This window comes from Sinohyriopsis cumingii, chromosome 18, assembly GCF_028554795.1.
Source record: "Sinohyriopsis cumingii isolate HCF-2022 chromosome 18, ASM2855479v2, whole genome shotgun sequence".
NCBI lineage: Eukaryota > Metazoa > Mollusca > Bivalvia > Unionida > Unionidae > Sinohyriopsis > Sinohyriopsis cumingii.
In genome coordinates, this window is record NC_142978.1 from 85035293 (window position 1) to 85052504 (window position 17212).

The 17212-nt window shown below is 34.9% G+C and overlaps 1 protein-coding gene across 1 annotated transcript in view; it reads right to left on the reverse strand.

Moving 5' to 3' along the window:
- The window catches only part of LOC149777202 (lewis-type alpha-(1,3)-fucosyltransferase-like), a 28723-nt gene that overhangs the window by 1063 nt on the left and 10448 nt on the right, over positions 1–17212 (reverse strand). Inside the window, exon 2 of the mRNA XM_089941907.1 lies at positions 254–988. Coding sequence (XP_089798033.1) covers positions 254–988 — 735 coding nt within the window. The remainder of the gene's footprint in view (positions 1–253; positions 989–17212) is intronic.

The following is a 17212-nucleotide window of genomic DNA, read 5'->3' on the forward strand; positions in this document are numbered from 1 at the left end:
TAAGCCTATGATACGACGATAAACTTAGGTTTCCATTGATGCATGCGAGAGATAACTTGTTATTAAGCCTATGCTAGATATGCATAATTAAATGAAAACGTTCACTTGTTTGTTTGTTCGACATATCATAATCCTCGTATAGCTGACCTCCATCAAGTTAATATCATCATTACCCAAATCGTGTGTGTGTGTGTGTGTGTGTGTGTTTCCTGCTGCGATTTTCCAAAATTAAATGTTTGGATTCTCTACTCACTGAAGCCGGTTTACAAGAGTCGTCTGTCAGCCATCCATTAAAATCTTCATAGACCTGAGCAGATCTGTTTTTGGTGTGAAGCGCCCTGCAAACTCTGCACATTCCGCAGTAACCGCCGTCAGCTGTGTAGTCCGTCATCCAATCAAAGTAGCTGTTAAATAACGTCTCATTTTTTGCCACGTGTGCAATGTATTTTCCTGCTGAATTCAAGTCCGGGAAATCAAACACATTTATGTAAGAATTAGGGGGTACCATACCTTTGTAATCAATCTTCCATGCGACGACTGGAATCTGATGATATGTGTGGCGTCTCCAGAACTTCTCAGATATATAATCTCTACAGTGAGCATTTTCAAATGCAAAATAAAGTTTATATTTGGTATTCAAAACGTCACATGACCGGTAATCATCTGGACATTTTAACCCACAACCCCCGTACCATTCTATATCTACATACTTACTTAGCTCATGCACAAGTTTGTATCTCCTTGCGTCATCGTTACAGTTACTGTTTATAATAAGGCCCGTTTTATTTTTCTCTCTGAAATAATTACTGGACTTTAAATGCTTGGTCATTTCTTGCTTCTCCTTTTCAGTAGTGTTTCTGAAATAACCGTATGGATTATAAACATCAGCATCACGACGATAGGACCACGTCCAGTTGAAAATGCCATCGAACGCATGAAAATTTCCCCACAACATGGAGAGGGGTTCCAGATTATACGCTATCCAGATCTGTAAGAAAAAGAGAAATAATATATATATATATATATATATATATATATATATATATATATATATATATATATATATATATATATATATATGTATGTATGTATGTATGCAATTCAACAGGATATCATTAAATTCTCACTCTCATGTATATATATATATATATATATATATATATATATATATATATATATATATATATATATATAGAGAGAGAGAGAGAGAGAGAGAGAGAGAGAGAGAAAGAGAGAGAGAGATTTTTTCGCGACGCAGCCACGATGACCACGTCTGAGGATGAGGATACAGCGGCCGTTAGCAGACCAGTTAACGCACATGTAGCTGAAGATTTTCCGTTCAGGGTGAGAACAGCTCTTGCCATCCTCTAGCCAACATTGAAAAAGTTATAGAACAAGGTAAAATGGCCTTCTACAAATAAGACAAGCTAATAATAGACGGTTACACGTACGTATTTGATGAGATTAGAAATGATGTTGTTCTTGTAGACACATGATAGGACTCGGGCCGAGGCCTACAAGATGTGTATGAGGAGAGCGGTTCTACTTCTGTGTTAAGTTGTTTGGTATGGAATATATCTGGCTTAAGAGAGAAACTGTCTAGAGGAGTGACGAAAAAAAATACGTATGGAAAAAGGAAAAAGATCTATCTTTTATACAAAATTGCAAAGATCTATTGACTCAAATACTTATAAGATTTTAAATAATATAAACAATAACAAACTTAATCTTAATGAATGCGTCGAAACAATTACTTATATTTACCATGATGCAGCAAGCACAGTGAAGACAACCAATAGAGAACAAAACGTAGATGTGACATCTCCAAGAAGAACTGTTAAATGACAGCCTTGGTTTGCCACGGATTGCATAACCGCCAGAAACAATGCCTTAAGATATCTAAGACAGTTCAGATTAAAAGGCACACGTGAATCATTTGAACATTATAAATTTTATAGAAATATATATATATACAAATCTCTTACAAGAAGCAAGCAAAAATAATATAAATTAAAACCAAAAAATAGTCTTTTATCTGCATTATACTCTAAAAATATACAGCTTTTCTGGCGTCTTGTAAAGAACTCAGGTAGTGGCATGCAAAGCAGTATCACGTTTGTAATGTGGTATGAATATTGTTTAGAATTATTTAATTTTTCCAGCTGTGTTGACGAGATACAGGAAAATGAAAGCATTCAACTAATTCATGAGACTTTAGATAGAACAGTCACTGAAGAGGAGGTGCGCCTAGCATAGAGTAAACTGAAACATGACAAAGCTGGAGGAATCGATGCTTTATCCAGCGATTTCTTTATATGTACGGGTAGCATAATATCACAAATATTAACAATATTATTTAATAGATTATTAGATGATGGATATTATCCAGAATATTGGTCAACGGCTCTCATCATATCAATTTTGAAGAAAGGGGATGCGAATGAACCCTCCAGTTACAGAGGTATTAGTCTACCTACTGTAATAACCAAAGTGTGTATATCAGTTTTAAAAAATAGGATAAATTAAGGGTGGAAGAAAACGAATTACTGGGCGAAGAGCAAGCAGGATTTAAAGCGGGGTATTCTACAGCAGATAATATGTTTATATTATATACAATAATTTTTTTAATAAGTATGAAAACGTAGGGGTAGATTCTATGCTGTACTTATTAACTATGAAAAAGCCTTGGATGGGATGGAGACGTTTACTGTACCAAAAACTAGTTAGTGAAAATATTAGTGGAAAAATGTTAAGAATTAACAGGCCACTTTATAATGATGTAAAAACATGTGTTAAGTCCAAAAACCTTATTACCGATGTTTTTAGTTGCCCTTTAGGCGTACTCTGAGGTTGTGTTTTATCGCCTTTACCCTTTTCTTTATTTTCGAACGATTTGAAACCCTTTATTAGCTGAAAGAAACAGGGGAGTGTCGGTGGAAACCATAACACTATTTCTACTATAGTATGCAGGCGATTTAGCTGTCTTTGCTCACACTGCTCACCAGTTGCAAAATGTGCTCAACAGGCTGCATACATTTTGCTCAAAGTGGAAATTTAAAGTGATTATGGAAAAACCAAGAGTGCTTGTATTTTGCAGAGGTGTCTATCTCAGAAGTTACGAAATAAGGTACTGTGGCCATACAGAGGCAAAGATTGAATCATATTATAAGTATTTAGTATGCATATTTTCTTCAACAACAAAAAAAACCTCTTGGTATTTGTGCCAGTAAATTCTATCCTTGCAGGCGCTGAAGGCTGTGTTTATATTGAAGCAAAATCTTTTACAATTTGGCAGATTACCCCTAACTTGATTGCTTCGTCTGTTTGACGCGAAGAGGGCACCGATCCTTGACTACGGAGCTGAGGTTTGGGGTTTTTTACGATGCCAATGATATTGAAAATGGTCAGTTGTCATTTTGCAAATATATTCATGGTACATCTATGTTTACTCCAAATGCATTCTTATATAACGAATTAGGAGGAATTAGTATGCGGTGTATTAGATATAAACGTATTTTGAAATATTGGCTAAGAATACTAAAAATGCCGGGAGACAAATATCCTAAACAATGCTAAAATTTACAGTTAAGATTGGGGGAGGGGGAGATTGCAGCGCTAACAATGTTTAAAAGCTTCTATTTAGATTTGGATTTGGCAGTGTTTGGTGTACTCAGGGCGTAAATGATGAAAACATATGTTTTTAGATTGTTCAGCCAGAGATGTGAGTATATATATATGTTTAGGCAAAAGCTGCAGGATGATGTTAAGTCGACGGAAAGATTGCGTTTCTATAGGTCATTGTTAGTAGAATTCAGTTGTCAAAGATATGTGAAATTGCTGAGAGATAGTCATTTTTTGTCATATAATCACTATACTAAGAGTTGGGAACTTACCAATCAGAGGTAACACGAGAAGATATGAAAGCATTTGCTCCGAGGAAAGAATGTGTCAAATTTGTAACAGTAACATCGAAAATGAATTTCATTTTATTACTGCTTGTCTGCTATATGCATAAATACGAAGAAAATATTTACCCACCTTTGTATATAAAAATCCAACTTCAGAAAAATTTAGGTCTTTTATACAAAATGATACTGGTAAAATTCTGATGATTAACTCAGCAATATTTACTATAAAAGCGTTCAAGATTAGAGAAACCGTCTTATCAACGACACCTGCTTCATAAGACTCTCGATCAATATCACAAAACTTGCTCCATGCAGGTTTTAGGGTTACCCTTAAATTCGTTGTGTGATTACTGTGTAAAATAAATTGGAATCTCACCCAATTCGAAAAATGCAAAAATGATTACTTTCATGTATATCACTTCCAATAGATACGATGTTTTTTTGTTACCCTCTATATAATGTTCTTGTACCGCATAATGTATGGATATATATCTTGGGCCAGTGGCCTGTATTACAAATAAACACTATTATTATTATTATTATTATTATTATTATTATATATCTTGTATCAATGCTATATACCACGAGATGTATACATTTTTCGGTACAAGGAAACGAGGCTTGCCGTGTTTCCTTTTAATGAAAACTTTATACAACGAGTGGTATATCATTTATACAGCGTACATACTATACATATATTTTATTTCTATCACATACAAATACGTCTATTTACCATCTGAACTGAGTTAGATTGATGAGAGGTAACTGTGTATTGACTGGGTGAATGAACTCATATCCCTGCCGAGTGTGTCCGCCACAGAATGTAGTTATGTCTTTTTATGCCTATTCACAATCACCTTTTCATATTAATAAGTTGATTGTTTTCATTTTTAGTTTATATTTTTATTCACATTGATTAAATCAATATAAGTTAAACTACGATTTATTTGTGAAAGAATGTTTTAATGAATAAAGTAGAGAACTATGCCTACAGACACATTGATTCTTGAATACTAAACACTCATCAGTTCATACAGGCGCAAGCAAATTAGAGTGGAATAGAATCTAAGCGAAACGACGAACCAACAAGATGTCATTAAAATATAACTACCGACCATAGATCTCTCTCCCTCTCTCTCTCTCTCTTCCTTTGGTCGGTTTGACTTAACATTTACCATCATTCTTCATAGGTCCAGAGACATTGTGGTATTACGCAAGCAAAAATCCTCTATTCTCGTTTCATGGATTTTCGCCAAACTGTCCAAAAGGGGGGGGGGGAGAGAATTGTATAGTCTTTAGAAATGTTAATTAAAGCAGAATAATGACATAGATGAACTGTCAATATATTAAAATATTTTAATTACCTCTTGTTGGCTCGTCATTTTGCTTAGTTTCTATTCCACGCTAATTTCCATACTCCAGTACGTGACAGTTCAGGTTCAGTGTACAAGAAGCTAACCGTCTTTACAGTGCACTACTTTCTTCATAAAAACCCTATTTCATGTTTAAATCATGAGTGTGTTTTATATTGATTTAATAAATGTGAAGAAAAAAAAAATAGAAACTCAAAAAGAAAACAATCAACTTATCAATTTGCATATGTGATTGTGAACAACATGAAAAATCGTAGAACTACATTCTGTAGCGGGCACACTCGCAGGGATGTGAAGAGTTCATTCACTCGGTCAATACACAACTGCCTGGACCATATCGTAACTCCATTCAAAGTTCATCATCATCATCATCATCATCTTTATTTCCTTCCATGGAAGATTACATGATATAAGAATAAATCATCTGAATACAATCAATTAAAAAAAAAAAAAAAAAAAAAAAAAAAAAAAATTCTATATTGGAATACAAATTCTTACACAATATCAATCAACAAAGTGTTCGGCAACTCATAAGTTGCAAGTTTCAGTACCTTATTTACAGAAGATAGCTGCACACTGCATGACAAAGTATGCTGCATACAGGACGAATAGCTTGGAGTTTTCTTTGTCGATTACTCCTGATGGTAACCTTTTACCTAAAAGATATTGTAGTTGCAGCTCATCTTCTGCATTAAATAACGTAATGTGCAGGCTCAGGGGAAATTTATCAGTAAGGAAATCCCAGAAAGAATTTCGAAAGTTCGACATATAAGGACAACTAACACAACAATGAAGTATCAAGTCTGTATAAACATTCCCACATCTAATACACATATCAAGCTGTGTTTGTGGAACAGCAGCCCATAGTTTAGCTACATATGTAAATACCTTAGTGTGTTGTCTAGTTTTAGCCGACTGCCACACTGAGGCAGGTCGTAAGTATTCGTGTATCGAAGAGAATCTATCAAAATCTGCTTGATTAGACATACGAACTCTCCAGAGGCTATTTTCAAGACCAACAATTTTTGACCTTACAATTTCTTTCCAATTATGTTTATCTGGAATTTCAGAATAATGTAAATAATCAGTTAGATACCCGAGCAAGTCAAACTTCTTTGAGGTATAATATAAATTTGAAATTAACCCGCAGCTTGACATGCATCCGCTCAGAATGAAGTGAAATAACGCAACGTTAAACACACGTTTAGTATGTACATTGTTAGGCATCAAACACAATCTGTGTAAAAACATCAATTTTCTTCTATCAATTTCGGACTGCGCTGATGTCCATCCTAGCATTCCCAGGGCAATGTCTGATCTTGTATGTATTGGAAAACCTTGTAAATGTTTGGCAAAATACCTCAGAGTTTTATCCAATAAAGCGAGGTCACTTTTTGAAATGTTACACCATAATTCACTTCCATAAAACATTGAAGGGAAAATTACCTTTTTAATTACATTTGCAGCAACCAAAGGATTTAAACCATTCGGTTTAATGCCAATACCAAACAGACCGTGAAAAGATTTTTTCCCTTTCTTGCATGCATCGAGTATTGCGTCATGCGACGTCAGCTTTGAGTTAATCCGGTGACCCAGGTGTGTTGCCGAATCGGTGACCGGCAAACATGACGGGCCAAGATACCATTTCATATTGATAAAATTCTTGTATTGGGGTCCGAAAATGATAATGTATGACTTTGTAACACTAAGCTCGAATCGCCACTTATTACTGTAGTCGTATGCTATATCTAACAGCTTTTGTAGATTGCTAGGATATATAGCCAAAAGTGAAATATCATCAGCTAGGGTTGGATTTCCCACAGCTAAGGATCCAATCTTTGCTCCAAATCCACTATTTTCTAACTGTAGCAGCAAGTCATTTATAAATATTGTGTACATCAAGGTTGACAAAACACCCCCTTGTCTCACTCCTTGGCCAATTGAGAACCAATCTGAAAATTGCCCATTTACAAGAACTTTACTCTGTAAATTTGTATACATGTTAAAAAATATCAAAAGGGATTTACCCGTAATTCCCAACGTGAATAATTTAAAAAGCAGTCCTTCGTGCCACACGGTATCAAATGCCTTTTTTGTATCAAGAAAAGCAGCAAAAACCCGTGAACCCATGTTTACATTATATTGTACTGATTGCAACAGCACAAAACTCGCTGTTGTGCAGCCTAAACCTTTTTGGTAACCATGTTGTTGTGAACTGGGTATACTAGAATTAGTATCTTTGAGCCAAGTTACCAAACGTTCATGAATAATTTTCTCAAAGGTTTTGTAGATAACAGGCAGTAAAGTAACAGGCCTGTAACTTTCGAGGGAGTTCTTTGATTTTCTGTTACCTTTGTACAGTGGTATTACTAACCCTTTTTTGCAATCTACAGGTATGTAAGATTGATCAATCATCCGAGTAAATAAAATTGTCATACACTCGATGAGGTAGTCGCTGCCATAGATCAAATGTTCATTGCAAATTTGATCATGGCCCGATGCTTTTGATTTCTTTAGACCTTTAATGATTTCTCTTACTTCAAAAAGAAAACAATCAACTTATCAATTTGCATATGTGATTGTGAACAACATGAAAAATCGTAGAACTACATTCTGTAGCGGGCACACTCGCAGGGATGTGAAGAGTTCATTCACTCGGTCAATACACAACTGCCTGGACCATATCGTAACTCCATTCAAAGTTCAAATATGTGTATTTGGATATAAATAAAATATATGTATAGTATGTACGCTGTATCAATGATATACCACTCGCTGTGTAAAGTTTTAATTCAAAAGGAAACTCGGCAAGCCTCTGTTCCTTTTAATAAAATATTTATACATCTTGTGGTATATCATTTATACACTTGTATACAAAAACACAATTCAAAGTCTTAAGAAATCACTAAACACCCTTCACAGTCTTTGCTTCAGTAAAAGAAAACGAGAAACAAAAGACAGGAACTCAAGATCGACCCTGTACAGTACAATACAAACTGTCACGAAAGTGCATCATTGTACTGACATAAAGTACAAAATGGTCTATACAAATTTCAAACAACCAATATAGATTTGCTATGCCATGTAATGGAAATATATCAGGGCATTGATACAAAGCATAAAGCATTCCGTTGTAATTTTTCATGAATCTCGAATACTTAAAAATACCAAGTTCTGCTTGTAACACGCAGATGATACAAAATTTCCTTTTCTTCTCTTAAATATTCATTGTCAGTAAATAATCTATAAAGATAAATGCCTTTGAAGTTTCCTCCTGGACATTTATGTCGATTTTTATTAACTTTTAATGATTTGAGATCTGTTCTTGTTTGCTATGTCCTATCATTCTCTTTCTAAGTTCAGCTATTGTCTAGCCTTTGTAAAAGCCATCACATTTCAGACATATCAGTGTATAAAGCACAGTCCGTGTCCTGTTTAACTTTAAGTATATTACCATTCTAAAATTTAAATAGATCCTTTCCATGAAATAAGGACAAGCTGGGCCCTCGTAGGCGTTGGATGATACAGGAGACTACCTTGGGCGCCAAGCCCGGGTTGGGGGTGGGTGGGGTAACATTTCGCGGAGTTTGCGGCATATTTTTTTGTGGGGGGGGGGGGCTCTGAAGAAGACGCTCGCCGGGGCGAAATTTCGTCCAGCGCAACTTGCGACGGCACTGAGGACATGTTTTCCATCTACTTGCTCGACGTCTAGTTACCCATGCTTTTCTTGCAGTGAAGTTAAAATTTAGACCAGGTAAGAATTTATTTCAAAGTTGTGGGTTGTCCTTTAATAATAATAATTTTCATACTTTCCAGAACATTTCTCATTGATCACTAAGTCGAAGTAATTGTTCAAATGTTCGTACCATAGGGGAGATATTATTGTTCCGTGGGTTATAAGTAGTAACTGAAGTAGTTCGATTCGATGATGGGGTAATCCTTGATGATGGGATAATCTTTTCACGGTTATCTCCCTTATTGGATTAATTTCATTTCGCTCACAGTATTTACTCGATATTGTGATAATTTCCTCTGAGTAGTTTTTCCCCCAGGTAGTTTTGCCTCTGGGTAGTTTTGCCTCTGGGTAATTTGCCTCCGGGTAGTTTTGCCTCTGGGTAATTTGCCTCTGGATAGTTTTGCCTCTGGGTAATTTGCCTCTGGATAGTTTTGCCTCTGGGTAATTTGTCTCTGGGTAATTTGCCTCTGGGTAGTTTTGCGTCTGGGTAATTTGCCTCTGGGTAGTTTTGCCAGAGAAGTGTGTTCTTTTCACGGTTATCTCCCTTATTGGATTAATTTCATTTCGCTCACAGTATTTACTCGATATTGTGATAATTTCCTCTGAGTAGTTTTTCCCCCAGGTAGTTTTGCCTCTGGGTAGTTTTGCCTCTGGGTAATTTGCCTCTGGGTAGTTTTGCCTCTGGGTAATTTGCCTCTGGATAGTTTTGCCTCTGGGTAGTTTTGCCTCTGGGTAATTTGCCTCTGGATAGTTTTGCCTCTGGGTAATTTGTCTCTGGGTAATTTGCCTCTGGGTAGTTTTGCGTCTGGGTAATTTGCCTCTGGGTAGTTTTGCCAGAGAAGTGTGTTCTTGTGTATCCTTGTCCTATACCGCTTATATCTCTTTTGATTCAAGAATAAAAGGCATGTTCACATTTATGCTTGCAAGACAAGGTTTAAAACAGAGTTAGGTATGTGTTACTTTTTTCAAAATGAAAATAAGTGATTAAGTTCATGGATGAATTCTTCTGCAGATATATCATTTTTTTTAAATTCCATATTATGAAGCAGTCGTCTAAAAATAAGTGATTCAGTTAATGGAAGAATTCCTCTGCAGATATATATATATATATATATATATATATATATATATATATATATATATATATATATATATATATTATGAAGCAGTCGTCGAAAAATAATTACTATTGTGTTTTCAATAATTCCCTATTTTGCGCCCGTGTTTATCAATTAATCTTTCGAATAATGTCTCTTCCATGTACCCAGTGACTAACAGATCATAATTTGGTGCCTCCTTGGTGTCCATAGCCGTGCCTTTTTCTGTATTTTGTATTTTCAATTACAGTACAATATACTGTGCTCACGTACTAGTTCAAGGGACTTAGTTTTAAATTAAAGACTGAATTGGGAATATATATTTTAATTGTTTTTATTTTGACAAAATATCACTCCTTCTTTTCCAAGCTCATGCGAAATATTGGTGTATGAGTACGAGGTATCCAAGGCAGCGAGTGCTGATCCATCGTTTCACGATGTCTGGAATCTGGTTATAAAAACAAATAAAATCACCTATGAAATTGGTTTTAATATTACATCGAGTAAAGGTTTATTCATAGCATTCAACTATTAGGTCCTCCTAGAATGTTTACTGCAACACGTTCCGAATTTTCCTGCTGAATTTCTTATGTGAAGGTATTACGTTTGTTTATTTTTGGAAGTCAGTAACGTCTGTTTAAGTGCGTGTATATATATATATATATATATATATATATATATATATATATATATATATATATATATATATATATCAATTACTTCAGGATAGAACAGTATTTTTGACATTTGACATCGATTTCAATTGTAAAATTCATTGTCAGATATTCAAGATGGCACCATAGTTTGACAAGAGTTCTGCGGCAAAAATATGTCTCGCCTGCTAAACGTGCATTGATAGATCGAATGTGACTTTCAAAAAGAAACATGCTTAAATCACTTATACCAGTGTTATAACAACTGCGTATTTTCCAAAAGTTGCGTTTTATATTGGAAACCTATGGACGTGTTGCAACACCTAAATTTCTTGACTAGCTATTCATGCATAGCCACGGTTTCCATGGTAATTAAAGAAGCGACTGTGTTGTCACTTAAGCGTCCCTAAATTGGATTTGCAGTTCGCTTTGGATCTATCATAACAATAAGATAGTTCTGCTTACGAAATCACTTCTGGACGCTACTGCACTATGTACTATATACGGAAGATCTACACTTCGAGATGTTGGCATCAATCACAGAAAATGACACCAGTGTAAAACAAACCTCTTTTGAGGATTAAATATCCACAAATCCTGTAATATAATCGCTGACAAGTGTGACACCCACTACATAAGCAGAAGTCGTGCACTGCAGTCGATGAAATGTGTACAACAGCAACTCAATAATAATGTATCGCACACTGCAGTTATTGAAATGTGTACAACAGCAACTCAATAATAATGAATCACATACGGCAGTAGTTGAAATGTGTACAACAGCAACTCAATAATAATGTATCGCACAGTGCAGTTATTGAAATGTGTACAACAGCAACTCAATAATAATGTATCACATACGGCAGTAGTTGAAATGTGTACAACAGCAACTCAATAATAATGAATCGCACACTGCAGTTGTTGAAATGTATACAACACCAACTCATTAATAATGTATCGCACACTGCAGTTGTTGAAATGTGTATGACGCCAACTCAATAATAATGTATCGCACACTGCAGTCGATGAAATGTATACAACACCAACTCAATAATAATTAGTCGCACACTATTGCCGCTGTAATGTTTACGACACCTCCTCTATAATAATGAGTCGCACACTATTGCCGCTGTAACGTGTACGACACCTACTCTATAATAATGAGTCGCACACTATTGCCGCTGTAACGTGTACGACACCTACTCTATAATAATGAGTCGCACACTATTGCCGCTGTAACGTGTACGACACCTACTCTATAATAATGAGTCGCACACTATTGCCGCTGTAACGTGTACGACACCTACTACCCATGTATTGTACATCTGCATTAAAATTTCGCTTCTACATAAGTGGAGTCGATTTTTTTAATCTTTGATCAATGGTCGCCAAACATAATCTCACAAGTTTAATTCGTCTAACTGTTTGATGCTTTCATGGAAAATGACTGATTGCCGGTACAATACATGAAAATTAAGGTGTTCCGGTCTGTTGCTACAAAATATGTAGGTATATAGTTTGATCAATATCCATTATGCCCGTATATTCCTACTTAGCTCACCAACAGCACAACCACTAACCAAAAGCGGCGTACACTGATATTGTTACCAACATATTTCACGTACACGTCTGTAACACTCGCAACCGTTAATAAGTCGTGTTAATTTTCGAAAAATTCAAACATTCATTTGATTAATATTAATGCCAAGAATGCGTATACTTACGGTATACGGGTGAAACCGTGACTGTTGTTCTAAATGGACTGAGGTAGTGGCAGGGTCGAGTCTGGAAGGGGTGGTTCGTTTCACGTGAAATGGCCTCATTTTTAACATTGAAAGGTATAGTACTGGAAAAAGACAGCCATTTCCATCACCCATATAGCAAGAGAAAGACGGAATAAATCGCAAATATCCGTACTTGTTTTGGTTTATTCATTCACTGGAACAATGCTAAGAATCTGGTTCCAATCAGGAAATAGGTATTGCTGTATGTTCATGCTGCATGCATAATTTGAAGAGAATCTGTCGTCCAGCGTGTATAATGTATGCAAACTATTATACCTTTTTCTCACGTGGACTAAGCTGATGAAAGATAAAACTGACAAGTCATTCTTGCCGACCTGTATTTTTGTGCTCATTTCCAGCATGTACAACACATGCAGTCCACTGTACCTTTTTTCTAAGTGGACTATGCCGCACTCTCTATTCTTATGAAAAATCATATGGACATGTACTTCCTCTCCTCATATACCCATGGATACCTTCAACCCATTCTTTGGCGAAAACCTAAGATTTATGGAAGTAAGGGTACTTAATTACTATTGTTTTAGACATACAAAGAAGAAAACTATTTGCTGTAGTCAGTGGTAAGCTATCTGACTATATTAAACAAGCTCATTTTTGTTATATATATATATATATATATATATATATATATATATATATATATATATATATATATAACAAGCTGACGTAAGCATGCACGCAGATGATAGTACATTTTAGTTTGCTGGAATAAATGTTGACAAAATGAAATAAGTCTGCACTTAGAGATTACTAATTTCTATGATTGTTGTATGCCAACAAGCCTAGTCTCCAAACGGGCCAGACCAAATCTATGTTCCTATTTTCTAAAAAAAAAGACGTTAAACTTGTTTACACTAAGCTGTCTCTTAAACTGAACAATGAGACAGTTGTTAGAGTCGAGATCTGTACATTTCTGTGTATTACTTTAGACTGTCTCTTAACTAAACAATGAGACAGTTGTAAGAGTCGAGAACTGTACATTTCTATGCATTATTTAGACAAGATCTTTAACCATTTGTTCCTTCCTTCCTTCCTTCAAATCCATGCTAAGAAAATCTTGTATAATGCTTTCATTCTTCGACATAATAATTAGTCTTCTAACATTTTGATGCAGTCGGCCAAAGACTTGTTTTGATAGACCCGAGTAAATACAAAATCGCAGTATGCGCATAATTTAAAATTTTCACTATGTACTCTCACTTATGATAATCTTAGCTAGCTCAGTTTTATCGGTATTTCAAAATGCATTATCTAAATATACATGCTGTTTAATGTGGGAGGCCGTGAACGGCTTGACTTCCAAACACCTAACAGATCAATTCACAATAATGTCCCTTGTTTTTTCCAACCATACTAAATCCATTTCAAATATGGATGTGTTTATTAGTACAGATCAGAGAAAATTCTTTTAAGTGTTCGGGATCAATAACACGTACTGACCTACCAACAGATGTATAATCTTCAAACAACATTCAAATTTCTTACGTACCTTGCACCTTTGCCCTCTGCATTGTAGTAATTGTGTGCTTAGCTTTTATTCCATTATGTTCTTTTGCAAGTGCTGTTATCATATGTGTTTGACCTTTATACGTAAAGATGCCGACGAATGAAGTTGCTCGAAATGGAAAAAAAAAATATATGTATAATTATGTGTTTCTTATGCAGAATTTTAAATCGAGAGCTTGTACAGACAACGACTTTACTCACGTTAATGAATTTTTCTCTCGACAGTCAGACTTTACTGACAAGACTGTGGTTCGGATATATCCAATCTATAGTAAACTAATTTGATTTTGAGAAACATCGAACTTTGCAAGATACTGTATAAACAGTGAAGGCAGTATTCTAATTCAACTCGGTTTACATAGGAATCACCTTATCCCTATCGGTAGATGCTTGTGGGGGTTGGGGGTTTAAATGCCATTTTTCAGCACGTTGCGGGATATACATGGCGGACAGTATACTGGGTGGAGGAAGAACTCGTAAAGATCCCGAGAAGAACCATCGACCCACAAGAAATTACTGGCTAGCTTTATCACATACCAAAGTCCATGACTCGAACTTAACGCGGACGGAGGAAAGGTGTTTGAGTGATATGTAAAGGTGAACGCCTTAAACCACTCGGGTGCTCGGGACCCCTAATAGAGCATTCACGTTCCCAACTATTTATGTGGTGTTCTATTCAACAAAATTTAATACTCTCATACACTGACAATTTCAGGATGGCATAATTTGACTCCCTTTACACAGGCGGACACATGTTACTCTCTCTCTCTCTCTCTACGCTTAATTCACGTTTACTGCGAATAAAAAAAAGTTTATTCACAGAAAAATACAATATCGGTTTGGAAGCCATAAAGAAAAGAACAAAATCATAGTTTTTATCATATTGGTTCTGATGACAATGCTATATAAAAACGAGAATCAAACACAACAAAATATTAATGGAACAAATAAATAATGAATGATATATGTCTTTCAGTTTGCAAACTATTTATTGATTCAGATGAAAAAAGTTTCGAAAATAACAAAATGATGGCAATGATAATGAAAATAGAGATAAACGTTGGTTTGTATATCAGTGACAAACTGAGATAAAAGTTAGTTTGCAAGTGTCAAATATTGCAATAAGAACATTATAATTGACTAGAAGATACACACCAAAATCGCCTTGTCAGTCAACAAAAAGACGTCAAAGTTTGATAAACACCATATGGCCTTGTCAGTCAACAAAAAAATCTTCAAAGTTAGATACACTTCATGTGGCCTTGTCAGTCAACCAAAAGTCTTTCAAAGTTAGATGCAAACCACGTGGTCTTGTCAGTCAACAGAAAGTCTTCAACGTCAAGTATACAATAAAAACAAATAATTAATTTTCACATAAATAAATTTAATCAAACAAAACAAGTCGATCTGAAAAACAACAACTTTAAAGTAAACAACTGAAATAGTTTTCGAGAAGTATAAACAGTTTGAAAACCTAAGGCGACGAATCAAACATTACATTTGGGTACACTATATGCCATCAAAAGATAAGAATCAAACATTACAGTTGGGTACACTATATGCCATCAAAAGATAAAATCAAACATTACATTTGGGTACACTATATGCCATCAAAAGATAATATCAAACTTTACATTTGGGTACACTATAAGCCATCAAAAGATAAAATCAGACTTTACATTTGGGTACACTATATGCCATCAAAAGATAAAATCAAACTTTACATTTGGGTACACTTTAAGCCATCAAAAGATAAAATCAAACTTTACATTTGGGTACACTATATGCCATCAAAAGATAAAATCAAACATTACATTTGGGTACACTATAAGCCATCAAAAGATAAAATCAAACTTTACATTTGGGTACACTATATGCCATCAAAAGAGAAAATCAAACTTTACATTTGGGTACACTATATGCCATCAAAAGATAAAATCAAACATTACATTTGGGTACACTATATGCCATCAAAAGATAAAATCAAACTTTACATTTGGGTACACTATAAGCCATCAAAAGATAAAATCAAACTTTACATTTGGGTACACTATATGCCATCAAAAGATAAAATCAAACATTACATTTGGGTAAATATGCCATTAAAAGATAAATCAACAATGAGCATCTCACGCGTATATACGCTTACTTATGCTTCACTGTTTAGCCTGATATTTAAGATAGGAATAATCGCATAATACCCAGTTTATAAGGAATAATCCCATGTTCTGACCTGGGGAATCATAACACATAGTTATAAGTGTAGTGAGGATCCCAGACTGCCAGCAGTTATCGTTCAATACAAATTTTAAGTTCAATTATTTACTCGTATTCTAAATCTCAAAATCATTTTGCTTTTTTCTCTACATAATGGAGAAAACAATCTGAATTTCGAACTGGATACTAAAAAACGGAACCTATATTGGAACTAATGGCCTTTACAGAATTCCTGAAATTAAGAAGATAAAACCCTACGATAGTTGGTGGTATTATCTACTTAAGCAGTTTTTGATTTTGTTCGGTGTTCAAGTATATAGATTAAATTAATCCTAAAAAACATAAACAACATTTGTCTTTGAATTTTTCTTTTAGTATTGTTCATAAATTGTATCTAAAATTGAAGTCTTGTATATTGTTACTGGAGAAACAGAGTATTTTCTTAAAAGGATTTTGTGGGATGATGCAAGAGAAAACCTTTCACCTGTGTTATTCTCGTTATTTCTTAACAATCTGGAGTAATTCTTGCAATAAAATCAATGTTCTTGAATGAATATAGATTCGGTAAGTTTCGCAATTTAGACAAGCCTAATACTTTTAATTCTGTTGTATGGAGATAACACTTATATTTGGAAATGATGCAGATTCCTTCCGGTAAAATAGCAATACTTATACGAATATATTACACGATGGTAACGTGACAATTGTTTATAGGAATATACACGAATGTTTATACGAATATATTACACGATGGTAACGTGACAATCGTTTATAGGAATATACACGAATGTTTATACGAATATAGTACACGATGGTAACGTTGTTGTTGTTGTTGTTCTAGGGTTTAACGCCATTTTTCAGCACAAGATAGGCTATACATGGCGGCCAGTATTAATGGTGGAGGAAGAACCCTGGAA